At 44.8% G+C, this 26,132-nt stretch overlaps 1 protein-coding gene across 2 annotated transcripts; it reads right to left on the bottom strand.

Annotated features, from left to right (window-relative positions):
- Window positions 1–371: 371 nt before the first annotated feature.
- On the bottom strand, window positions 372–25,254 carry Cmas (cytidine monophosphate N-acetylneuraminic acid synthetase). 2 transcript variants are annotated; one of them, XM_006990038.4, is made up of 8 exons: window positions 24,946–25,254; window positions 12,738–12,880; window positions 12,429–12,584; window positions 8,186–8,283; window positions 5,523–5,617; window positions 5,015–5,186; window positions 4,005–4,158; window positions 372–942 (listed from the first exon to the last, which is right to left on the bottom strand). In XM_006990038.4, the coding sequence occupies exons 1-8, from the start codon at window positions 25,197–25,199 to the stop codon at window positions 752–754; spliced, it is 1,263 nt and encodes a 420-aa protein (XP_006990100.1). In that variant the 5' UTR covers window positions 25,200–25,254; the 3' UTR covers window positions 372–751. The 2 variants fall into 2 exon arrangements, with proteins under 2 accessions (XP_006990100.1, XP_006990099.1); XM_006990037.4 differs by having other exon boundaries at window positions 8,186–8,319; window positions 24,946–25,250.
- Between the last annotated feature and the right edge of the window lie 878 nt (window positions 25,255–26,132).

Raw genomic sequence — 26,132 nt, 5'->3', positions numbered from 1 at the left:
TATTTAAGCGGCTACATTTATGAGCTGATGCCTCGTTCTTGGAATTCAGTGGGGACAATCTGCGTTGGCCACAGAGTCATAGTGGAAGCTGAGTTTAGTATATGAAGGTAGCATTGCTTTAGCTATGGCTGCCAATGGATCATCTGCCTTTTCTAAATCAGTACATGTAAGGCGAAGACACGGACATATTTAGATCTGTGTGTGTGTGTGTGTGTGTGTGTGTGTGTGTGTGTGTGTGTTCTCTCGGTGTGCATATACAAAGCACAATCACCATGTGTCACACTCGGCGTTCGGTCGCTTGTTTCTGAGACTGTACAGCTAATGCTTAAAATAAGTGCCTAGGAAGTGTCTTCTACAGAACAGAAACTTCATCAAGTTTGTGAACTTTATTAACACGGGTGTGTCTTACCAGACACACTGCCTTAAAATAAATAAAACAGCATCATTAAAACCACACAAACACAGTTTGACAGGGTACACACAAAGTTGATTGTTTATGATGTCTCTTGCATTTACTAAAAGTCTGAGGAATACTAGATCAATCCCTTGGCCGGCAATTTCCTTGCACCAGAGGAAAGCAAACATAATTATCTCGTGGGTTCTGGAACAATGATTTGAGGAACTCTTTGAGAAGAGTCAGGAATCTCACAAATCAGATCACAGGTCTGCAGATTACACCATGGATGTGATGAACACACAAGTCAAGTGCCCGACGGAGCCTGCATCCCTGCTTCCCCACACGACACCACTTCTATTTTTGGCATGAGTTATTAACCTTCTCTATCAGGAGGAAAATGTGCTCTGCAAACTCGCGGATGGCCCCCCGGCCACCGTTGCATTTGCAAATGTACCCCACAGCCTTCTGGGCCCCGGAGCAGGCGTCGGCAGGAACAGCGCTGAGGCCGGCTCTCTTCAAACATTCTTCATCCGACACTTCATTGCCTGCAAGCGAGATGAGCATCAGTCAAGTACGAAAGACACAAAATGGTCTAGCTAAATGATGCAACCCACAACCCAGAGGTGACGAGGAACAACAGTGGGACACTGACAATCGGAACAAAACAACACCTTTAAGCACAAGTGCGAGCGGGGCTTTCCCTAAGCATTGCAGAACAAGCTCTTCCCAGCCTTGGAGGGAGAATGGGGTGTACCCTTTACCTACTGTGTATTGTAATCATTGGTTGTGAGCCTAGCCTTTGATGGCTGAGCCACCTCTCCAGCCCGTGTATTGTAATTTTCAGAAATTCGGTACTTGAATTACAAATGATAACCTTGTTAAGGGAAATTTCAAGTATGTGCAAGGTATCATAGTTAATAATGATCAGTTGTAGATTATTTAATCGCTACTTCTTTCTCTGTCCTATACCCTAGTTTTCTTGGAGGAAGAGTGTGGAAGGAATCTGCAGAGATTTTAGCCCCAAACTTTTCTTTCAAGAAGGGTTTCTCTGTGTAGCCCTGGCTGTACTGAAACTCACTCTGTAGACCAGGTGGCCTTGAACTCACAGAGATCCGCCTGCCTCTGCCTCCTGAGTGCTGGGATTAAAGGTGTGGACACTACCTCTTGGCCTTTATCCCCACACTTTTAAGCATTTATACCTAATAGAAAAGTTATCAAACTCACACAATAAATAATGATTCCTTAAAGCAATTTAATAACTATTACATGGTCAAACACTGCCAACTGTCTCCAAACATGCCATTTTGTGTGCAGATAGGCACTTGCAGAGAGGACAAGGGTCAACGTCCGTTGTCTTCCTCAGTCCCTTATTCATCTGTTTAGTGTGTGCACATGGAAGGCACAGGTTAACCTGTGGGAGGTGGGTTGTTCCTGCTACATTGTGGGCTCAGGGTTTAGCTCAAGTCGTCAGGCTTGAAAGCAAGTGCCCTCATCCTCTGGGCCATCTGGCTGGCTCTTCATCTACTTCTTTACGGCAGGTCTCTCAGTGGAGCCGGAGTTCGCCACTGACATAGACTAGCTAGGCACCCAGCTCCAAAGCCTCGCCCATGTCCTCTTCCCATCGACAGGGTCACAGCACAGGGCACTATACCCAGCTTTTACACGGAGGAGGCTGCACATCTGAATGGGAGTCTGAAACCCTCTCCCCAACCCTTCAAAATTGCCATTTTCATTCTGAAATGTTTAAAAACAGGAGACAAAACAAGACAAAACAGGGTACATTTTGCTAATCCAAGTCCCTCCCTTTTCCATCTACACCAGCTCTCTGACTTCTATGTCCTATACTATTTGTAGGGAAGCTGCCATACTGGAGCCACCAAAAGAAATACTAAATTACATTAACAAAACTCCACCCTCCCTCCACCCGCCTGCCCAACCTCTCTTTCAGAAAAAACACCAGAGCCCTCCAGTGGGACAGAGTCACCATTTTGGGCATAACTACTAGTTATGGAAATGCTGTTTCCCATGTGCTCTGTGTCCACACACAGACATGTTTCCCTGTAACTCAATATAGTAAACTGAGTGGATTCCACTGAAGAGAAAGAGTAAAATCAGCATTTCTCTGCACAATCCTGTCTCTAATTTTTCTTCTGAGAGCTGCTGAGACGCAAGCTTGACCCTGCGATCCCCCTGCCTCCCCATGCTGGCCACATGCACACACCACCATGCCCGGCAGTGTCAGTACTGTCGAGGAATTTAACAGGAGGTTTTTATTGTATTTTATGTGTATGAGTGTTGTACCTGTATGTATGTCTGTACACCATGTTCGTGCAGTGCCTGTGGGGGCCCAAAGAGGGCGCTGGATGCCCCGGAACCGGAGTTAACAGATGGTTATGAATGTGTGTGGGTGTTGGGAATCAAACCTGGGTTGTCAGAGAGAACAGCCAGTGCTCTTAACCTCTGAGCCATCTCTCCAGCCCTGGAATGTGTTTTTATACATTTATGTGCCCATTCGAAACACTGCTCATATTTTGAGTACAAATTTCGGATGTATCCTAAGTTTTTTCTTTTTTCTTTTGTACAACGATAGGAACGTTTTCTGACATGCAGACAAGTGGGCCTGCCCAGTGTGGTTATCACTTCCCCTCTGTCAATGCCTTTTGGATCTGACTCGGGGCCTCTGCCTACGTAAACGACACATTTCCTACACAATGTGGAGCCTCTGATCTTTGTTTCTCTTTCTAAGGTTTGCTTAGTTTGTTGATTAGAATACGTAAAGTCAGCCATAGGAAAGTTTCCTTGAGGCCTCATGGATAAGGGGCATGGTGGGGGTCCTATGCATTGCATGGCTGGTGCTTTCTACAACAAATGTCTTATTGCATATTTCTCTACATTTGGCTCCACAGCTATTCCATATTTCAAGACCACGGGCTCGGGTGACCTTGAGGCTGGTGTGATCTGCCCATCTGTACTTCATGCATGATTTGTAGTTACTGTGCACCTTAGCAGCTAGTATATCTTAATACTTACAATGCTGATATCATGGGGCTGTCAGCTCTGTACACACAATGCTTATGGTTCTAGCAACTAGTTCCTTGCCTGCACACTGTAGGGACCCGCTAAGCATATCTGCTTAACACTAACATGAAAATCTCAGACCTATCTGATCATGCCGGTAAACACAGATGGCTGTTTCAAACCCACTGTGCTCATGGGCTGCATTCTTCAGCAATTTAGACGGATTCTTTTTCTCTCCATCATTGGCACATTACCCCAGTTTCTTTCTCAAACTGGAATTTGTTGTAAAAAGCAAATAGAAAAAAATGTTCTCGTGTACTAGAAACTTGGGGTGTGCATGTGCCAACCCCATCCCTGTGGAGGTTAAAGGGTAGGGCATCTTTCAAAGGTCAGCTCTCTCTACCACGGGTATCCTGGCAATCGAACTGTGGTCATCAAACTGGACAGCGATTGCCGTTACCCACTGGCCCAGACTGTTCTAACGTGATGCTCTGGTCTGCAGTTTAAGAGATGTCCACTTCCCTACAGTCATTTGGGGACTTTCCCTCTGGTTATCCGGACAGGACAAGCAGATCTGCGAATGACCCACCGAGATAGGCCACTTCTTTCCAGCACAGGCCCATCTCCTTCCTCCACTCGTCCACGATGGCCAGCTTGTCTGACACACTGACTTCTGCTTTGCAGTCCAGCTTTAAGGCGGAGAGTGTCTGCTTGGAGCAGGCCCTTTCTGAGATGAGTCTCACCTGGAAAAGAAGTGGGCCGTTAGAAGGGAGGGAAACAGATAGGCTTGGGAATAAACCAAGTCACAAATGAGTGGTCCTCTGACCTGAAGGGCCAGTTAGGAAAATCAACAGCAAAACAAAGCATGTGTGACCTCTAAAGCCTGTCAAGGTGACATGCCAGCTGTGCCAGGGGACACACAGCCTCTCCCTGGAAGTCAACAACTGCTCAGGAGGAGCGTCCATCTCCAGCTGCAGTCGAGATTTCTAGTGAACTGCACTTAACTTTTCCCCTCTCCAACTGTGGACTGTATCTATCCAAGGTATCATGCAAGCATGCTAGGCAAGTGTTTTTTTTTTATCACCGAGTTCCATCTCCAGGCCCCTTTCCAGGTGTTATCTTGAGACAAGGTCACGCTGAGTTACAGCCAGTCCTTGAACTCACGCTCTTGTCTCACTCCCTAGTAGCTGCCTTTCAGGTGTGTGTCACCAGGCCCAGCTCAACCTTGGTTTTAAGAAATACGCCTATACATTAAATTACTCCCAATTAACCCTTTCATTCACATGAATAGGCCGTACTTAAAAAGTCTACAAAGTGTTGCCCCTTTCTAGGTGCCCACACGAATTAAGGAAATCTTTTTTGTTCCGAAGTCCTATGGGAAAGGAAGAAGTGTGCTTAATGTATGATTAAATAGGAGATATTAACGAACTGGAAAACCCCCAATTTCATCTTTCCAGTGTCAGAGTTCTTTAGGCATATACCAAGCAGTACTTGGAAAACTTTATGTAAACAGTAAAACTTGAAATCTCTTCATTACTGCAATATTCTTTGACCTTGAATCAAAATCTTGTACATACGCTGTATTTAGGGAGCACATACCTCAATACCACTTTTCTTTAATAAACTTATGCCAATAGCATCTTTTACATCGTAAGATATTATTTCTTTTTGGTCTCCTGATACATAAATGTGGCCATTGGTGAGACATCCATCAATATTGCAAACCAAAAGCTTTATCTCTTTCAGTTTCTCTTTTCCAAAATAGCCAAATCTGAAAGAAACCAAGACAGACAGAACTCCTGAGCACAAATGCAACTCACCCCGCGCTGACCTCTGGCCAAGGGCAGTGGCAGCAGACATCATCACTCTTCAAATTCACTTCACTGTGCACTTTGCAGACAGCATGGCAACTCGCCACTTAGCCAAACTACACCACCCAGCTTGCAAAGGTGTCTTCACAGGTGTGTTTTGTAAGCACACCTTTCCCGTTGGAGGAAACTGAGTACAAAGACTATCTCAAATCAATGTCTACAAGGCTAGTTAAACACGCTAAAAATAGCGCTGGGCCCTGGTGCATGGCTACCACAGGCTTTTCTCCTTCTTTTACCTCAAAACTCTTTGCTCTGCAATCGGCCAATCAATGTCCACGTCTATATCCACACTATGCTCAGCTCGCATTTCATAATATGCCATTTTTCCACCCTAAAGACAACAGAAATGCTGTGAGTGTTCTGATATTCACTTATGTATACGCAGCTTAGATCTGGGTTTGCATTATTGAGAAAACAAATAATCCTGTAAACCAGCAACACACCCATAGTGATTATTCTGAAAACAAAGTTCAAACCAACAAATGAGTTTTCAAATTCTGTCTACCATACAATTTCCCTGTTTTCCTTTAAACAGGCCTGTCTGGGGTGAAAGGCACCTCCTCAGCTCTGAACACAAGAGCTTTCTGAGGACCCCGAGAGCTGCTACTTTCCCTCTGCAAGGTGCCCTCTCATCATCTGACAGCTGGCTTTCAGTCTTTGGTCCCAGACCAGGGTTGGGGTGGGCACCTGCAGCTACTGCTGCAGACTGTCTCAGGTCCTGGGGGTGCATGGTGCACGTCAGGGCTGAGGCCGTGCCTGGGGTACAGGGCAAGAGAGGGACCACTCCTCTGATGCTGTTTCAATGACTGGACCAATCACAGGGCGACTTCATTTCTAAAAACTGTTTCCACAAATCATGTTACAATGAGAAACACAATTTTTCTTCACACATTTGGGAAGGACTAGACCACAGCTGTCCCCAGAAAAGAGCCAAGGGTGGCAGGGGAGTGGGGGTACCTGTGTGTGAAATCTAACCTGAACTCTAGACTGTAACTAGAAGGGTCAGACTTCTGTTTGCCTATGTACTGATCTGAAGACTAGGGGGAAAAAATCCTTTGTTTTCAGAATATGAATCACGGGAGAAATTTTAGAGTGGAGAGGTTTCCCTTTTGATGTTGGGAACTGGAACCAGTCCTGCACATGCTCAGAAGGCGGGCCACCACTGAACTACTCTTTCCCTCATGCTGTTCACATGTGTGTGGATACACACGTGTGGGGCACATGAACCTGGCTCATGCACATGTGAAGGGCTCAGGCTGACGTTGGGAGTCTCCCTTAACCACTTCCCACCTTATTCATTGGGGCAGACCACCCTAACTAGCCAGTTTGCCCAGGGGATGCCCACACTCCTCTTTTGAATACTGGAATTACAGGCAGGTCCCCATGACCACCAGGCACTTGGTGGCTTCTGGGGATCTGAACTCAAGTCCTCACATATGTATCAACTGCTTTACTCAGCGAGCCATTTCCCTGACCCCTGACCCCTCCTTCCCTCTAAGGGCCTGGTTGTGTGATATTTTGTGTTCAGACAAATAAAGCTTGCCTGGAGAGAGAGGCAGAGCAGCCAGCCACCAGAGACTTCTTACCTCTATGAAATCTCAGACCGAATGTGTGGGGATCCTGCCTCTATGAATCCTCAGACTGAATGGGTAAAATCCTGCCTTCACTCGCCTTATATCCCTGTCTCCACCTCCCATGTGCTGGGATTAAAGCTGTGTGCACCACTGCCCGGCCTCTGTGGTTAATTAGTGGCTAGCTCTGTCCTCTGATCTCCAGGCAAGCTTCATTTGTCAGAACACAAACAAAATACCACACAACAGGGCCTAAATCTCAACAGTATTGCTTCTGTCCTGAATTATTTCATTTATACAAGTGTATTTATTTATAAAGATATGGACTATGTTCATGTCTGTGCACCACATGCATACAGTGTCCAAGGAGGACAGAAGAAGGTGTTGAATCTGCCAGAACTGGAGTTACAGATGGTCGTGAGCTGCCATGTGGGTGCTGCGAATTGAACCTGGGTCCTCTGGAAGAGCAGCCAGTGCTCCTATCCTGAGCCAGCTCCTAATTACTCTATGTCCAGAGCGGCAGTTGTCAGGTCTGCAAAGTGGGGCAGCAATGACAATGTTCCTCCTCAGCTGTGCGGAGTGCTGTAGGTGACATGTAGTGTTTTCCACAGCCCACGGTAGGGGTGCTTGGCAGCGATATGAAAATGAACCAGTTTTCCAGGATGTGATGCAACCACGCAGGCTCTAAGAATGAGAGACTGCCAGTCCTCTCATTTCAAAACAAGAGCGGCCAGCAAGCACACAGAACAATAGAGTCAAGGTGACACAGAGAGAGACAGAATTTGGTCTTCCAGAAAACCAGGTCAATGCTCTCTCAGATCTACTGAATTGGTTGTTTTCTGTTTTAAAGTAGTAGAAATTATTTAACCACATATCCATAATCTAATTGTAACCTAATATGGACCACAAACAACTGAGTGGGTTAATGAGAACAGGAAGACACTATCAGCTCTCAGCCCTTATCTCATTTTTATCTCAATATTCAACTAAACAGACTCCAAAGATATTTACTGTGAATTTCAAAGATCACCTTGGAGGTAAAGCTGCAGGGCCAGCAGTCTGATGATACTCCACCTGTCTTCCAGAGATGATGGAGCCAAACTTCTTTCCATACCTTTCCTCTAGAGATGATGGAGCCAAGCTTCTCTCCATACCCTTCCTCCAGAGATGGCGGACTCAAGCTTCTCTCCCTACCCTTCCTCTAGAGATGGCGGACTCAAGCTTCTCTCCCCACCCTTCCTCCAGAGATGGCGGACTCAAGCTTCTCTCCCAGAACTCCAAGCACAACACAGAGGGTTTGAAGAGTTGTATAAAATGAATATACAAACCTGTAAGTAACCCATCTCTATCAAATGTCTTTTAGCAAAATAAAATGAGCCGTTTTCATATAACTCTCCATCCCAGTCTTGTCGCCGAGGCCGTTTAGCTGGATTCAAGTTCAGAGGCTCAGTCACTTCACGAACTAAAAGCAAAAGCTACAGTAGTCTACATTACTTAGAATAGACACTGTTCACTTAGTAAAGGCACAAATAAAAATCCCCTCAGAATGCATACATCTGTATCTAGAGAAACAAAAGGTACTACTTCTAGAGGGACAATTACTTGTATCTACTTTTAAACTGTTAATATCAGAAAAAGTATTTCATGAAGGAATTCAGAGAAATTCAAGTTTAAGGTATTTCTACAAGCTCTGTGATTTTGGAGGGCATGCAGGCAACCTTCGAACAGCTCCCAAGGATTGGGACTTGTCATAAAATATCATTCCAAACTTGACCTCTTTAGTCTATTTCTCATTATTTCCAGCTGCAGAAATACAGTGTGTGCGCATTTATCTAACACGGTTAGAAAGTGCTTTCATAGAATTATCACAGAAAACTAAGGACTTTCCTATTAAATCACTGGAAGGTTTTGGCTTTTTTTGTTTTTGAGTTTTATATAACCCTGGCTGGCCTCAAATTCCCTACTTAGCTGAACATGACCTTAAACTTCTGATGTTCCTGGCTCCACTTCCTGAGTGATAGGATGGCATGACAGTCATGTGCCAACATGCCCAGTATTATGCAAGGCTGATGTGAACTCAGGGCCTTGTGCATGCTAGGCAAGCACTCGGCCAACTGATCTACACTCTGAGCCCATATCAAAGCTTTACACCAGTGAAAATAGGTAAATGTTTTTATTTGGTGCTTAAGATATATGAAACACAAAAATAAATATTTATGATATTGATAATGAAAGCCCAGCAGTGTCAACACTAAGGAGTATAATGGATGGACAGTGAAGCTTTTGTTATCAATATAGAGAGTCCCTTCTGCTCTGACTGGATTCCCAATTGCTGGGGGATGTTTTTCTGTAATCTATGAATACATGTTGTTCCCACTGGTTAATACATAAGCTGCTTTAGCCTATGGCAAGGTAGCTTAGAGGCAGGTGGTAAATCCAAGGAGGGAGACAGAAAAGAAGAAAGGTGGAGGCAGAGAGACACGAGCCAGCCACCGAAGGAGCAATATTTAATGGGACACAGGTAAACACGTGGTGATACAGAGATTAATAGTTATGGGATGAGTTAAGTTATAAGAGCTACCTAGTAAGAAGCCTGCCATAGGCCATACAATTTATAACTAATATTAAGCCTCTGCGTGATTATTTTATAAGCGGCTACAGGACTGCAGGTGGGAGAGATTTGTCCTGACCACGGGCTGGGCAGGACACAGGAAAACTTCAGACTACACCCAAGTCTGGGTATAATGATGTGTTTGGGTATACATGCATGTGTATGTATATTTGGGGGGTATATGCATATGTGTGTGTATTCAGGTATGCATACATGTACATGTTGGTGTCACTCCAGAATCTTACTTTGGGCTGTCACCTCTGTATGAGAAGGCTCCCATGACTAACCTATACCCACTTCCCTTACTAACCACGCTCTGTGCCATCTGACTGTGTCTGACGTAAATTAAGGAAACTCAGCAAATATGTTTGACTAGCTAGTGGCAACCCATTTTTCAGGCTTCTGGACTTCAACAGATAGAGCTCTCTGCCTTCAGGGAACCTGCAACAGAGGTGTGGACAGGCAGCTAAAAATTCAGGGGACTCAACAAGATGGGACAGGACAAGCCCTTCTCCTTGGAGACACTTGATGGAGTGTGAGGGCAGATGAGCAAGCTCACACTTGGCACAACCAGAGGGAGTCTGCTGCATGAAGACTTGAGAAAAGATCCAGACTCACGGACATGTGTGGACTGTCAGGTACAGGACAACTGTATCACCAGTTCTTCCCACCGCCATGTCACACACAGGGGCAGGAGGGCGGGCTGGAGAGCAGGCAAGTGTCTCACGGTACCAGAGGGCTGGTGTCTCTGGTGCTCACAGCACTCACTGTGTGATGGCTCTCCTGTCCTCACAGCACGGTGTGATGGCGTTTCCTACACTGTCTAGGGTGGCTGACTGGGAGTAAGCTGTACCTATGAGACCTTCCCACAATCGGCACGGCACGGGGCGGTGGACTGGAATTACAGCGAGTCTGTACAACTTCTCACTGAACCCGTCTCCAGCTCCTAATCCCTGTGTATCACAGAGGTGGAGGTGAGTCCTTTCCAAAGGAAAACGTGGATTCCAACGTCTATGGCAGGTACATGCCACACCGTGAGACACACAGAGAAGCAGAAACAGGAAGGTCACATTCAAGAGGACGAACAGCAGGAGAGATGACTCAGTGAAAAACCAAAATGCTGGAATTTGCACAAAGAACTTTTCAATAACTGCCATAAATATGCTAAAGACATTAAAGAAAAAGATCGTGAAGGTGGATAAACTTGAAAATTTCACCAGGGAATGGAATTCCTAAAAAACGAACTCAAATATGCAGACTACAAATCAACAACAACAACAACAACCCTGAAGTAATTCAAGGTTCCAACTGGCTGAATAGAAGGTTAGTGCACTCAGGCCAGCTGGGATTGCTCAAAAGTAAGCAGAGTAAGGAATAAGGACAGCAGGGCAGACTGAGAAACACAAACCAGAAACTACTCAAAACTAACTTTGAATGGATTCCAGAAAGAGGACAAAGAAAACACTAGAGAAACATCTCATGGCCAGAGTCTGATCTGAGACAGTGTCACTGCTGCTAAGTTACCAGCTACTGCGGGGTGAACTAAGAAACATCACCACACAATGTGGGGAGAGAGAAGACACAGACTCTTAGGAGCATCCCAAGGAAGATGAGGTGTACACTTGGGGAAATAATCACGGGAATGGCAGCTGCATTGCTGAGAAAAACACGAAAGACAGAAGACAACATCTTCACGACAGCGCTTCAGGAAACAGTCTTAAAACGCCAGGAGAAAACAGTCATCACCTCATCTCAGTCTGCAGTAAGTATAAGATTATTAACAAGATACTGTGACCCCTAATCCACATGAAATTGCAGAAGTGCAGCGTGTACTTTTCCTTCTATTTGGTGTGTGCACAGGTCTATGATGGTCGCACGTGTATGAGCACGTGTGTGCACATGGGGGGTGGTGCAGAGAAGTGCAGGCCTGACATTTGCCTCAGGCACTTCATTTTGTGCAGCTAGGTCTGTCAATCACACCCAGAGCTTGCAAACTGATGATGATAGCCAGCCAACTTTCCCAGGAATCCCGTCTCTGTCTATAGGAGGCTGCAATGTCCACCCACCTTTTACACAGGTTTTGGGGATCAGAGTGCTGGGCCTCATACACTGTGGCAAATGCTTTACTCACCAAGCCCCCCCCCCCATTGCCCTGTGATATGTATTTCTACTTTTAAGGGGCATTTGAATTTGGCATGGTTAACACAGCATGAGTGGCATGAGGACCGCCATGTTGGACATGCACATCTACTGTAACAAGGACAGAAAATGTCACAGAAATCTGTGACGGACTGGTCACACAGCTGACACAGACAGCAGCTACGATTTTATAAACAAGAAATGTAACAGAGCCCAGGAATTGCTGGCCTGGTTCAGCCGCTGTCCACCAGCAGCATTCTGCTTCCTGGGGCTCCAAAGGGTCGCAGCACACGAAAAGATAAAACAGCAGTTGCCAGCACTCACTCTGGGTGTTGTGAGGCGCTTACTCAAGCATTCCCAACTTCTTTACAATGTACAGCAATCGTTTATGGATCTGTCATCTCTTTAACCTAAATACTCACTGAGTTTATTGAACAGGTCCTCACAGCTCATCACCCTCAACACCCACTTTGACTTGAGGATTCCCTATGGAGGTGCTGTACTAGTTCAGTCTGGAGGGCTGGTGTGGCTTGGTGCTCACCTGACAGGCCAAGAACCAACATAAAAGGAGCTGATCTAAAAACTGTCTGCGTTGCCAACTGCCAGAAACAGAGGCTGGGGTGTCTAAGGAGTGGGAAGCTGAGGTACTCTGTTTTTTTACCATTTTGCTTTACAACAAGGTCTAGGCAGGAATAACCTGTCATGGCCTACTGCAGCTGTGCTCCAAGCACTATTACTGCTCCTTAGCTCTCTAAACTGTTAATAGTATACATTCACAAAACGAGACAAAGCCCGACTTTCGGTACAACGAGCTGACTCACCTCCTTTCTGAATTTCGCTCCATCGAAATTGATGGCGCCTCACCACTGAGAAGACAGAGTCATAGCCTTCTTCTCGAATCATTTCTGCAACTTTCTGGAGGTCGGTGGGATGTAAACATGGAGACGTGGCTTGGATATTCCCCACAATGTCAACCTCTGAAGACAACACAAAGAAAAGACATCAAACACACACAGTCCTGGTGATCACAAAATACTGAGATCTTAAAGGAAACATTAACCCAAGTCTTGTGTGATGGTGAACATGGCTACAGATCACATACAATTTGAGTTGAGTAGTCAAACTCATACCATTGTGATAATTAAGGAATTCTACGATGGCGTCGAGTGAGGTAGAGCTGTCTTTGGATGTTTCAGAACTTCTTCGATGAACCTGTGCACCGAACTGTTTGGCCACATTCTCAATTTCATCGTGGTCTGTTGAAACCCACACGCTGTTTAGACAATAAGAAGAAAGTTAAATAACCAAGTCCCCAGGAGAGACTGGCAGAGCTCTGCACCAGTGCACACAACTTGGCACTGGAAAAGCTTTTGTACAACTAGAGCGGTACTGATCTAGGCACTGTGGTGCACGCCTGGACCCCCGAGGCTCAGGAAGCAGAGTGGGGGGTGTGGCAATGTCCCCAAGTTCCAAGCCAGCCAATACCGCATAGGGTGACCCTATTTCAAAACCCCATCAACAAAAATAAACAAAAACATAAAGATCCAAAACAATGCAAAAATAAAAGCAACACAATAAACCGTTATTTAGGTAGCTCTAGATTATAATTCTATAAACTAGGAAAAAATGAACTCAGTATTTTTAAGATGGCAACAGACTAAGCAAGAGAGCACCATAAGTCAAATAAGGTGAGTTGAAGGTGATCTACTTTGTATGCCAATTTAAATAACCTAAAACATCATACATATGAGACTAATACATGTGTAGAAATAAACTGGACTTGCTTAACTGAAATACTCTTAAGTTTAGAAAGAGTAAATATCCAGATCTGGGTTAACAGTGACCAGAAAATTCAACTTGACTTTTAAAACAGTGTTCACGTGGATACCCAGGCAACAACCACTGATGATACAGCCATGACTGCTCTGGCTGAGGAACATCTCCTGTCATCACCACAATGCACAGCTGCCTGCTTGATTCTCTAAGACCAAGACAGAGAGCAAAATGCTTCCCTGAACCTTCTGCTTTCTACTTTCCTGCTTTCTGAACCTTCATAAACTCCCATTTCTAGAAATAGAAGACATGAATATTACTTGAGCCACAATGCTCTAATAATGATAGTATGTAGATATTTTCAAGATTTGTAGTCTGTCATATACATGTACTCTTTGCTTTCTGTCCCCTTCATTCAGCATTTACCAAGAGAAAAAGAGTATACATGTCATATATCCAAGATCACTTAAGAAAGGAAGGAAAAATTTCCAACCTCTGGATTTCATTTATTAAGTTCACACATTCCCTTCAGCATTTGTAGAAACAGGATTTAAGAGCCAGGACAATAGTTCTGTGGGTGAATATGCTTGCTATACAAACAAAGGACCTGAGTTCAAATTGCTAGCCTCCATGTACAAAAAGCCAGGCATGGTTGCAAGGTGCATGTAACCCAGAACTGTGAAGGACAGAAAGATAAGGATGGCTGGGAATTGGTGGCTGCTGGTCTAGCTCCAAAGTCAGTGAGAGATCCTTCTCATGGAATAAAGTGGGGAGTGACACCGCAGGACACTTGACATCTTCCCCTGGCCTCTGTGTACCGCTCCCCCCCTACAAGATGCATACACATACACACACACACACGCACGCACGCACGCACGCACGCACGCACGCACTGCACGCATTGCACGCATGCACGCGCGCACACACACACATGCATACACACAACTGAGGATTTAAATTAAAGGATAAATGTTGCGAGATATTTGATTACACTATGTGAAGATATGACCCAATGTGGGTCACCAGATGAAGTGTTTATCTAATTATTCTTTATCCATAAAAACTCGGGTGTCAGATACTGGGGTAAGAACCGGAATGATCAGAGAAGCAGCAAGGAAACAACCAGTGACCTCCTGTCTCCTTCCTTGATCCAAAAAAGGGCCAAGACTCTAAGCCCCCACTCTACTTCTTCCTGTGTCTCTCTACCTGTCCTCGGTCCTCCAAAACCTCTATGGCTAATTTGGTCAGCTAGTAGCTAGCTCTGCCCTTTGATTCAAAGCAAACTTTATAGTCAGTATTGGGAGCATCAGAGTCTCCCACAATATGGTTGAGTGTATAGGGCCAGAAGAACAGAGAGGAAAATTAAAGCCACAGGTGGCTAATACATACAGTGAAGTCAGAAAAATTACAGGCATTAGAACAGCTGGTACAGGGGCAGCTAAATGCTCAACATATCTAAGAATCAACCAGAGTCCTTAGAACACTCCTATATTTGCCATTAAAACAAAATCTGGAAAATGGAGAATGTTAACATTTAAGAGGCATAAATAAAGTAATTCAGCCAATGCAATCTTTACAGCTTGAAATTCCCTCGCCTTCTGTATTACCTAAAAGATTGCCTACCATAGTGATTGATTTAAAAGACTGCTTCTTTACTATACCTTTGCAAGAAAAGGATAAAGAAAAATTTGCTGTCACAGTGCCTATTTATAATAATTCCCAGGGTGTTAAAAGATATCAGTGGAAAATTCTTCTACAAGAGATGTTAAACAGCCCTACCTTGTGCCAATATTTTGTACAACAACTATTGAAAATAATTTTTAAACAGTTTCATTAATCTATAATTTACCATTATATGGATGATATCTTACTAGCTGATTCAGACTCAGATACCTTAGAAAAAGTGTTTGGAGAGGTGAAGAAAATTTTGCCTTGTTGGGGATTACAAATTGTTCCTGAAAAATACAAATTAATTACCTAAGATATAAGATAGGTTTACAAAAAATTCAACTATAGACAGTACAAATCAGGAGAGACCAATTACAAACTCTTAATGATTTTCAAAAATTGCTGGGAGATATTAACTCGATATATCCCACAACTGGATTGACAACTCAAGATTTAAGTAATTTATTTCAAACCTTACAAGGTGATACAGACTTAAAGTCTAAGAAAATTATCAGCTGATGCTGAGAGAGAATTGGCTTTGACAGAAAAGACATTACAGGATGCACATGTGGATCGCTTAGATCCAGAGCTTGATCGTATTCTGGTTATTCTATCTTTTATGCATTCTCCTACAGGAATTCTTATGCAGAGAGAAGATAATATCTTAGAATGGATAATTTTACCACACCAACAGAGTAAAAAAGTAAGACATGTAGAAAAGATTTCTGAATTGATTCTGAAAAAAAAATTAAACTTCATCAATTAGCAGGAATAGACCCAGCAGAAATTGTGGTACCTTTTACTAATGCTGAAATTTCCTCATTATGGGCAGAAAATAAACATTGGTAAAGAACTTGCAGTAATTTTTTTTTGAGAGATTAGTAATAAATATCCCCAAACCAAGAGACTTCATTTTATAAAAGAAACTAATTGGATCCTTCCTTACATTGTACAGAGAACATCAATTTCTGGAGCCCCTACATTCTATACTGATGCAAATAAACCAGGAAAGGTAGGCTGTAAGTCAGGAAATATAAGTAAAGTGGCTCAAAGCCCTTATGATTCTGTTCAAAAGTCAGAATTATATGTTATTCTCATGGTATTATAGATTTTCCAGAAGCTCTTAATATAGCTAATGACTCTTATATGCAGAAAGTTGTTTTACATATTGAAACTGCTGAACTTATTCCAGGATTCACAATTAGCTTTGTTATTTATTCAATTACAAGAAGTGATCAGAAATAGAAATGCATATAACACATATCAGATCCCATACAGGTCTACCAGGCCCTCTAGCACAAAGTAATGATGAAATTGATCACCTATTGGTAGGAAATGTGCTAGAAGCCCCAGGATGTCATAAGAAACACCATGTTAATAGCAAGAGTTTGAAGAATGATTTTCTATCACTGGGCAACAAACCAAGAAAATTATAAGGAAATGTCCTACTTGTTCTTTGTATAACCAAACTCACTACCTGCAGGAAATAACCCAAAGGGTACTCAAAGAAATGAAATTTTGCAAATGGAGGTGTTTCATTTTGCAGAGTTTGAAAAATTAAAAATATATACACCATACCATAGACACATATTCAGGATTTCAATGGACAACTGCTTTGAGTTCTGAAAAAAGATGATTTTGTAATTACACATTAGAAGTTATGGCCATCATGGAAATACCTGTACAAATTAAGACTGACAATGTGTCTCTAGTAAAATGTAACAATTTTTTGCATATTACAACATAAAGCATATTACAGGTATACCACATAATCCTACAGGACAAGCAGTTATAGAAAGACCTAATTGTACTTTAAAAGATATGCTTAATAAAAAGAAAGGGATATGTGTTACGTTGGGGAAGAGGTTTTGCTCTTGTTTGTACAAGAGAAGAAAAGCTATGGATACCATCAAAATTGATAAAGATTAGATTCAAACAACAGCATGGCCATTCAATGTAAACTAATTTAAGGGACTAACAAATGCCTTTTATTTGATCAGATATAATCTGCCAAAAAGGAAACTCCCCAAAGTCAGGGTTGGGGCAGGGTTTTGTTTCCAAGGCATCCAACTAAGAATTCTGAAGACCACTGGACAAATGAGACATCTGAACTAAAAGGACAAATCATCCAGAGAAAATGCCCAAGAAAAAGAGTAAATGGCCTAATGATATAGCACATTTCCAACAGGATAAAATTTCATAAATCTACCCAAATGTGTGTTTCTGCTGTTCTCTACAGACATATAAGGCAAATTATTTTTATTGTAGTCCCAATTCAATTAAAAATTAAAGCTGGCTTCAGAGATGGAGAGTGGCTCTATCCTTCTCTAAATCCAAACATGTGTTTTAAAGGAAAATCCAAAATCTCTGTCTTGTGTCAGAAAAGCCACCAGGTATGGGACAGAAGAAAAAACAAAATTAAAGGACTATTCTATTGACACTAATCTCATAATCCTTTGGTTTCATTTTGACTCTTTAAAACTTTTGTTAAGGTATAAATATTATCTCAAAATTTAAATGATTTATATATTTAAATTTTCTGTTGTGATATTAATGGTCACATAGAGTACTAACTAATTCTAAAAAAGGCCTTCATCCAGCTTCTTGTACATGATTTCGGGCTGACAGTATGCTGTCCAAACTTGAGAAGCAGGACACAAAAGAAAATGACTGCCAAACTTTGCCAAGATGAGGTATGACAGCCCTTCAGAATTCCTGCTTCACAAAAGTCTGTCAGAAATTCTAGGCTTGTTGACTGTAGATGCCCCAACATTGCAGAGGAACCCTGGGTGATTATCCAGGCAGCAGCTGTCTCTGTCATTTCTATATGTTTGGAAGTTGTTTGCTCTGCACTTCCTGTTTACTCAGGTAACATTATATTCTTCTTGGGTCTTTGATGGGGTTGAAGACTAGTTAGTTACAGTTTAACACTTTTCCTTGTTACCAAATTTAAAAAAAAAAACTTATATAAGAGATGTAAAGTTTATAAGGTTGAGAAATATAGAAGCTTAAATTGTTTATCTAAGAAAATGTTTTGACATCTAAAAAGATAATTTTGGATTGGTAATACAAGTTATGATTAAAAGTGGTTTGGGTATAAAACTTTGGACTCATTGGGATAGGATAGATAGTAGAGTATTTTCTTGAAAATTGCCAAATACAAATGGACTGGACATTGCAAATGTAATTTTTACCTGATAATTGTGCTTATTGTATAAATTTAACTATGTTAGAGTTAAAACCCTTTCTTTTTTATTTAAACAAAAAGGGGAAATGTTTTGAGATATTTGATGACACTGTACAGATATGTCACTCTGATTGGTTTAATAAAAAGCTACATGGCCAATAGCTAGGCAGGAGGTAGGCAGGACTTCCAGACAGAAAGAGCTTTGGGAAGAAGAAAGGGGGAGTCACCTGCTGGATGCAGAGGAAGCAGGACATGCAGGAGAGGTAAAAGTCATGAGCCATGTGGCAACACATAGATTAATAGAAATCAGTTAATTTAAGTTATAAGAGCTACAAGCCTAAGTAAGCTAAGGCTGAGCTTTCTTAATTAATAATTAATAAGTCTTTATGTAATAATAAGTGTCATTATTTGGGAGCTGACTGGCAGGACAGAGAAAAACATGTTATGGATAAAGTCAATAAGCCCCAATTTTCCCCCCTCAGAGAGAGCCTGTTCAACAAGATGGCTACAGGCTAATGGTCAAGTCTCCAGCACCTACTCATGTCACTTGATGCAAAGCAAAGAGCTCATGACTTCTGCACTGTAAATAGTTTGCCCACAGATTTTTTTTTTTCAACATTATATAACCAAGTGAACCGCCAATGAAGCAACTGCACTGGATTTTGAAAATGCAGGTGGAGGGGGAGGACAGCAGAATATAGTAAAAATGAACCAAAAGAAGGCACACATTCCTGGCATTTAGCTTACAGCTGAAGTACAACTGAGTGAGGATTCATTCAACTGTGGAGGTTTCAGTGATTTTTGTTTTAAAAAGAAGTCTGTCAGCTTGTCGTCCTTCCTTTTTCTCATCCCTTTATTCTTGAAATGCTTGCTGCAATCTATTCTGTCCCAGGCACTACTTTAGACCTTGAGGCATGACAGCAGATGCAGGGCAGTCCATTTATTGGAACTCTTGGCCTTTCAATAGAGACAGACCCATACAATACTGTAATTTCTGCTAAACCGTCAGGGAAAGACATGAGAACAGCTAAGTAAGCATGCTCCTTCTAATGCCTTCCCTTCCCTCACACGCTTTACAGTTCTTGATGACTAACATGTACTTGGCTGTGTTTGATGAATGAATGAAAGGTGAGTAGTCAAGAGCAGTGGTGCCGCAGCACAAGGGTCGTGATAACTGTAGGTATGCCTACGGCTGAGTGCATGAAATATAAATCACCCGCTACAGGAAGAAGGGGTAAAAATGGTAATTTTCCAAGCCTTGAAACAGAAGAGCTAATAAAGGACTGCACACTGGCTTATTTGCTCTGGAAGAAAACTGAAAAGCTCTGTGCATGTCATATGTGACATGGGGGCACTGGGGACAGGAACACATACAACACATTGAACACAATGATCCTCTTGACTAAAGGGACCAGGTGGACAGATCTCTCTTTGGCTGAGGGGTGTCTGCAAAATGGGCAAAAGGTAAAGAATGAACAAGAATGAGAAGATGGCCTAAAAACAACTCCAAGGGAGTAAATGTCAAGGTCCAAGTCAACGGCTTTAGTATGGAATGAAGTCACACTCTATCTAACTCAGCACACAGAATATCGGCCATGGTGCCTGTGCAGTTATCTTGAACCACAAAGTGTCATTTCAGGAACGATAACAGAGCACAGGCCCCTCACAGGCTTAGAAATGAAACTAAAATGTATGTTGATTTTCACCACTTTGTTGTACAAGATTCAAAAGATCACCTTGCTCTCAGATTTGCTCACACCACTGCTGATGCATGGTTGAAAATCAAGACTCTTCCCAGCTGGAGGAACAGTTCTCTAATGAACATGCTCATTCGCCTTTTTGGGGACTGCTGACCATCTTAGCAGCATAGTTTAGCAACCTGGAAACATTCTGTTAACTTCCATCATGTTCAGCCTGAGCCAAAGCATGGCTTTGAACAAAATAATCTGAATTTCCAGTCTCCTCTGGTCCTGAAAACACACAGCAGACTGCTCTAAGTTTCTTCCTTCTAACCTAAGTGTTTGCTGAAGGAAGAAAAGCAAGAACTGTAGGTAGGGAGGATGCTCCAAAGTCTTCCAGGGGTCCTACGAAGCCAGTTCAGTTCCAATCTATGCATTTTAATTGAGGATCTAAGATACATGGTTTACCAGAATGAGCAAGGTAGTGTTTCCCCCTCAGACTGTTGATAACATTCTACTGGCAGATGGCCACATCCCTTCATCCATGGACCACCAGCCACTTTTATAACATACAGGCTCAGAACTGAGACGTTACAAGAGGCCACCTGGCCTGCAAAACTGGCAATACATACTGTGTGGCCCTGTCTAGAATAAGTCTGCTGAAAGCTGAAAGACAGAATAAAGACATGATTCCATTAACCGCCCCAAGTCAAAAAGGACTGTCAGGGTTGAAGGCATTTTCAGGGTTACTAATTCTCCATTTACATGCAAGGGAACCGTGGCCCAAGGGAAGAATCAGATTGCTGGATGGGAGCACTTGATACAAGGAAAAACTGTCCGTGTTACATCAGGGCTGAAGGCACATTATCTCCAGCAATCCTCTCCGAGCCTCTCCTCTCAGATGTACATCCAAGTCCATCCTGTAGGTGGAGATGTTGGGGTAGAGAGGCGATGGAATCGTGATTACTGGGTGGCCAGGCTGTGATCTGCACCCTCACCCCCGCCACACTGCTGACTCCAAAGCAGGGCACAAACAGTAGCACAGGACTACTTTTCAGAATGAGTCGGCAGACACTGATAGAAGCAGTGCTGGTCTATTACCTTCTACTACCCAGCTAATCTCCACAGGTCCCCACAGAGGATGCCCATAAGCAGGTACCACCAGAAACAGGCGAGTGAAGTCACCTGGTACAAGCTAGAGAGGGCAGAGCTGGACAGACACTCAAGCTGCTGTTCTAGGAAAGGGGGGTTATTCCTCCTGGTTGCTGCTGCTGCTACAGGTCCTGCAGGCAACTCAAAGAAACACAAGACACTGTCCACACCAGCAACAACTCAGTCTACATGGACAGAGGACTGCTTCAGGAAGCTGAGGCCTGCATTACTCCTAACGGGAGTTTATGTGGGTGCATTTACATTTTTTCACCTTACGTATGTAGTGTGTAGGAGTGAGGGGCACACAAATGCCTCAGTGTGTGGAGGAGTCTGTTCTCGCCTTCCACTGGGAGGATCCCAGGGGTCAAATTCAGGTTCTAAGGCTCGGTGGCAAGTGTGTTATCTGCTGAGCTATCTCACCAGCTCCCCGTAGACAGTTTAATAAACAAAGCAGGAGTTTCCCAGCAAAACCTCCAATGTCTGCGAGCCACTACTTGCTGAGTTTTCATCTGACAATCTCCCCTCACTTGGTAACTGTTCTTCGGCCTTCCTCAGGATGCTTCGGCGAGGGCTGTCAGCGGCTTCCTGAGGTGGGGCCAACTGAACTAGTGCAGGCACTGTGTTCTACTTGACAGTGACTAGCTGGCTTGAGAATGACAGTGACTGGCTTGAGGGATGCAGTGGGGTCCGATGAAGAGAGGCTTCTAAAGCTTTAAGGTGAGAAGAGCCGACTGTGCCTGGAAAACATGAGTACTGCATATAAACAAGCCCAGATACTCGGACAGCTAGTAAGGGCACAATGTCCTCCACAGCTACTGCAAGAAGGAAGAAACTAGACGCCAACATCCTGAAACCAAAAGCCAGAAGCATTTTCAAAAACCGGGCCGGCAAGGGAGAGGCACCAAGAGATGTTCAGTCAGCCCACATGAAGGTGTGTGTCAGTTTATGAATCGCTGCTTACGGGGAGGATGAGAAACAAGTGCCTATCCTCATGACGGGGACACAAATGCAAGCTCAAGCCCCAGGTGCCCACCACGGTTCATCTTCCCACAGGGGCTGAGAGAAGTTACCTTGCAGAATGTCTGCAGTTCACGTGAACAGAGAAGCACAGATCTCCACTGTAGAGTCCTGTCACAGAGGGCACAGGAAGTTTCTACAACTGAGAGCTCACTTTCACTCTGAAAGGGAGGGGCTGGGGGTCTATGAGCTCATCATGACTTCCGGGGAACATATGGTCCATCCCTCTGGAATGGAATAGAAGACTACTGCATCTTCTCAGGTGGGTATGCTGCTGCAAGGGGACCACAGTTAAGAATATGGTCCTAAGCTGCTGGAGACTATGTCATGTGTGCAGAGGCTGGCGGTTCTATGACACTCTACTTGACATCAGAAAGGGACAGCCTATCCCGAAAGAGGAAAGAGAAGATTCTTGTGACAGGGTATACCATCACCGTGCACTACTTTATGACCCTTACAATAACAGATCTCATCTGATACCACACATACAACTGCGTTCTGCATGCTGCTCAGCTGTGGTGGTTATGGTGATAACAGAACAACTGGAGGAAAGATTTATTTTGGCTTTCTGAGGTCTTTCCATAGTTGCTTGGCTCAAACACTGTGGCCTGTGGTAAGGCAGAGTATCACGGCGGAGAGGGCACAGTGGAGCAGAGAGGCCCACTTCACGGTGGCCAGGAAGCGCAGAGACAGAGAAGGGCTTGCACAACACAGCCTCCAGCATGGACTAGCCAGCGTGTTTTTCACTGTTTATCTTGCCTCCCTCCCCAGAGAACTAACCAGTAAGGGCAGCCTTGCCTGCAAAGGGTAAGGGAAACTGCCAAAGACCAGCATCAGCCACACCACCTCTTATTAATCACCTTTCTTCAGGTTTACAAGGATCAGGAATGCCTGCTAACACCTGAATGTCAAAACAGCCAGGGAGCTGACAACCAAGAAAATGGATGGCCATTCAGGGTCCACTTGACTACAGCTAAAAGCAGACTCCTCAGAAGTCCCATATGAACTTCACGGTGCCACTTCTGGTGAGATGGAACAGGGGTACAATCTACCATCTTCCAGCTGCTGACATGGCCAATAAGCCTTACTCTTCCTACTAATGTCTGTGGCTGGTGACTCCTGAGTGGGCAGCAGGGCTGCATCTGTCATGGTTCCACACAGACTGGTTCCAGCTGGCTCAAGACAGAGCAGCAGTCGTCACACAGTAGGTGAACAGCATTTGCTGAATAAAAGATTCATCTTTTGTCCTTAAGCCTGGTTATTGTTCTTGAGATACTGGCTCTTTTCGTACTTGTATGTAATGTTTGTGTGAGTGCAGGCATGAGTGTCATGGCACGTGTGTCACGTGTGGAGGTCAGAGGGCAACCGCAGGTCCTGGTCCTCAGCTTCCACCTTGAGACAGCGTCTCCTTTGCTGTGCCCTGGATACACCAGGCCGGCCGGCCCACGAGTGTCCAGACTCTCCTTTCTCCACCTCCTGTCTTGTGTAATTAGAAGCACTAGTCTAGTCTCTCTCCTGGACTTTACGTGGGCTCAGGGAATTAGAACTCAGTTTCTCAGGCGTGGCAAGCACTCTCTCCACAGAGCCATCTCCTCTGTCAATCACACTCTCCTTTTAAAAGACTGTGCATGTGTGAAACGTGCAGGTGAGTGGAAGGGCCTGAGGAGACCAGAAAAGGGAATCCAATCTCCTGGTGCTGGAGTTACAGGCAGCGGTGAGCTACCTAACAATGGTGCCGGGAGCTGAACTTGGGTCGTCTGGAAGAACAGCACATGCTCTCAAGTGCCGGGCCATCTCTCCAGTTCAACCACTACCCTTTCTGAATCATCTCTGAAAGTCATATCCTGACATGTGACCTGAATCATAAATAATAATTTTGTTCTCAATCTACTGTCAATACGACTTCGATCTCTCTTCCCTTCCATGAATTTGAGATTTTACTTGGCCACTGTTGCCTATACACACTTCTCACTCCTTTTCAGTCTGTATTCTGAGAGGGTTAAAAACACGAAAAAGCCAAAAACCAAACCTGACCTCCATATGGGATAGAACTGTGTATGGCCTATCTTGTTATTTCCTTGCATGTGTATGGCAAGAAGTGGGGCTCTGGAAATGTTGACTGAACCTAACCAAACCCCCAACACTCCCCTATCTCTCCGTAGCACACTTCCTATTACGTGTTATTTTCAGAATGCCAGCTCTATTTGCTTGGCTCCACCCACCCAGAGCTTCCTTTTGGGTTAAAACATACAGAAAATTAATAAATTTATACCTTTTGCTATCGCAGTTTTAAACAAAGTTGGATAATAAATCTGCCTATGTAATATGGGGAATTAATATTCTTCAGGATCAATCATCTTAAAATCCAAAGGTAGCAATAAATAAAAGCACAATCAGGTTGCAGCTAGCATGTGCATTTAAATTCATTCTTGGCAAACGGTTTTATCTTCCTCCTTTGATGAATGGCATCAACTTGTTACTCCTGATCAATCTGGTAGAAGCCAAAATGATGCAGAAATTAAACTGTCGTTAGAGAGGCCAAAGTTCAAGAGGCAGGCGAAAGCCATTCACACCCATAAAACAGCCATACCCCGTACACACGTAGGAAGCTTTCCGCATTGTGCTGACTCACAGCCTCACAGCTAGAGTATTTTTCCCCCCAAAGGTGAGGGAAGACTCTCCAGGCTGGAGAGCCCCAACTCCGGACTCCATTCATGCACCTGCTGCCTCCCAGGCCTTGCAACAGCACCCGACAGTCCGCGCAGCCCAGAGGTGACAGGTGCCCATCAGCAGGGGCCGTGCAGGGTCAGGCTTGGGGACCCCGACCCCCGACCCCCGGACCCCGCTCCCGCACATGCGCACCTCTGGAAGACCCCCGCATCCAGGGCGGCGCGCAGGACCCAGCCAATGAGCGGAACCCCCGCCAGGCGCTTGATGTTCTTCAGCGGGATGCCTTTGCTGCCGCCGCGGGCCAGCACTAGCGCCGCCAGATGCGGCGGCTTCTCCAGGCCGCGCCCCGCGCCCCGGCTGCGCTGCAGCTTCGGGGGCCGGCCCCGGGACGGCCGTCCGCGCGGGGCGGGCACCGACGTGGCGGCCCCCTTCTCCAGCGCGTCCATCTTCCTCCCACGCCGCCGCCCCAACGTCTCCACATCCGGGAGCTCGGCCCCGCCGACTCCACTCGGTACCGCCCGCCTGCTGTGGCAGCTGCAGGCCACGCCCACGGCTCGGCCCGCCCCCGGGGCACGCCGGGAGTTGTAGTCCGCTGCCCGCCCCCCCCCCTCCCCCGGGGGTGGTGGGGAGGTTGGCCGGGCTACAGGCTCTGAGAAAAAACGGCTAGCTGAGCCATCTTCCACGTGCGGGAGGCACTTGGTGCAGTGCTCAGTAATGTCTGGAGATTTCTAGAATAAAGGAGGATTAGTCCTCCTCCACTCATCCTTCCCCCCCACAGCCTCCGCCTTTCCGTTCTCCACCTCTCCTCCCTCCTACTCCTTCCTCGGATTCCATTCTTCCTCCTCCAGGGCCTTCTCTCCTTTCTGTTCCTTCTCCAGCTGCCCCCGCCCCCATCATCATTGTTGGGTAACAGCCTCAGGTCCACATGAGGAACTGAGTCAGGCTGTACTGGACAATAGCCCCTAGCCATAAGGAACTGCTTAGCCCCGGCCTGACTGTTCCACTCCACCTGCACAATGTGCCTGGGAATCAAGAGCAACCCACTCTGCTCCCAGTCAAGCCAGAAATACCTGCAACTTCTGATAGCACTGGCGTGTGTGTGTGTGTGTGTGTGTGTGTGTGTGTGTGTGTGTGTTCCCCCTCAGCTCCTCTAAATGAGCTCAACCTTCATCCTGCACAAATGTTGTAGCCCCTCGCAATTCCAATAAGTCAGTTTCAGTCATTATCCTCGACTTGCTCTCTGACCCGGGCTAGCTTTTGAACCCACTATATGACCTTCATCTTACTGTATAGCTCAGCCTAGCCAGGAACTCATTACAGCTCAAACTGGCCTGAAACAGGAGCCAATCTCTTGCTGTGCCACCACTCCCAGGGAGGGA

This window comes from Peromyscus maniculatus, chromosome 3, assembly GCF_049852395.1.
Source record: "Peromyscus maniculatus bairdii isolate BWxNUB_F1_BW_parent chromosome 3, HU_Pman_BW_mat_3.1, whole genome shotgun sequence".
Taxonomy (NCBI): Eukaryota; Metazoa; Chordata; class Mammalia; order Rodentia; family Cricetidae; genus Peromyscus; species Peromyscus maniculatus.
This window is presented reverse-complemented; position numbering and strand designations above follow the sequence as displayed.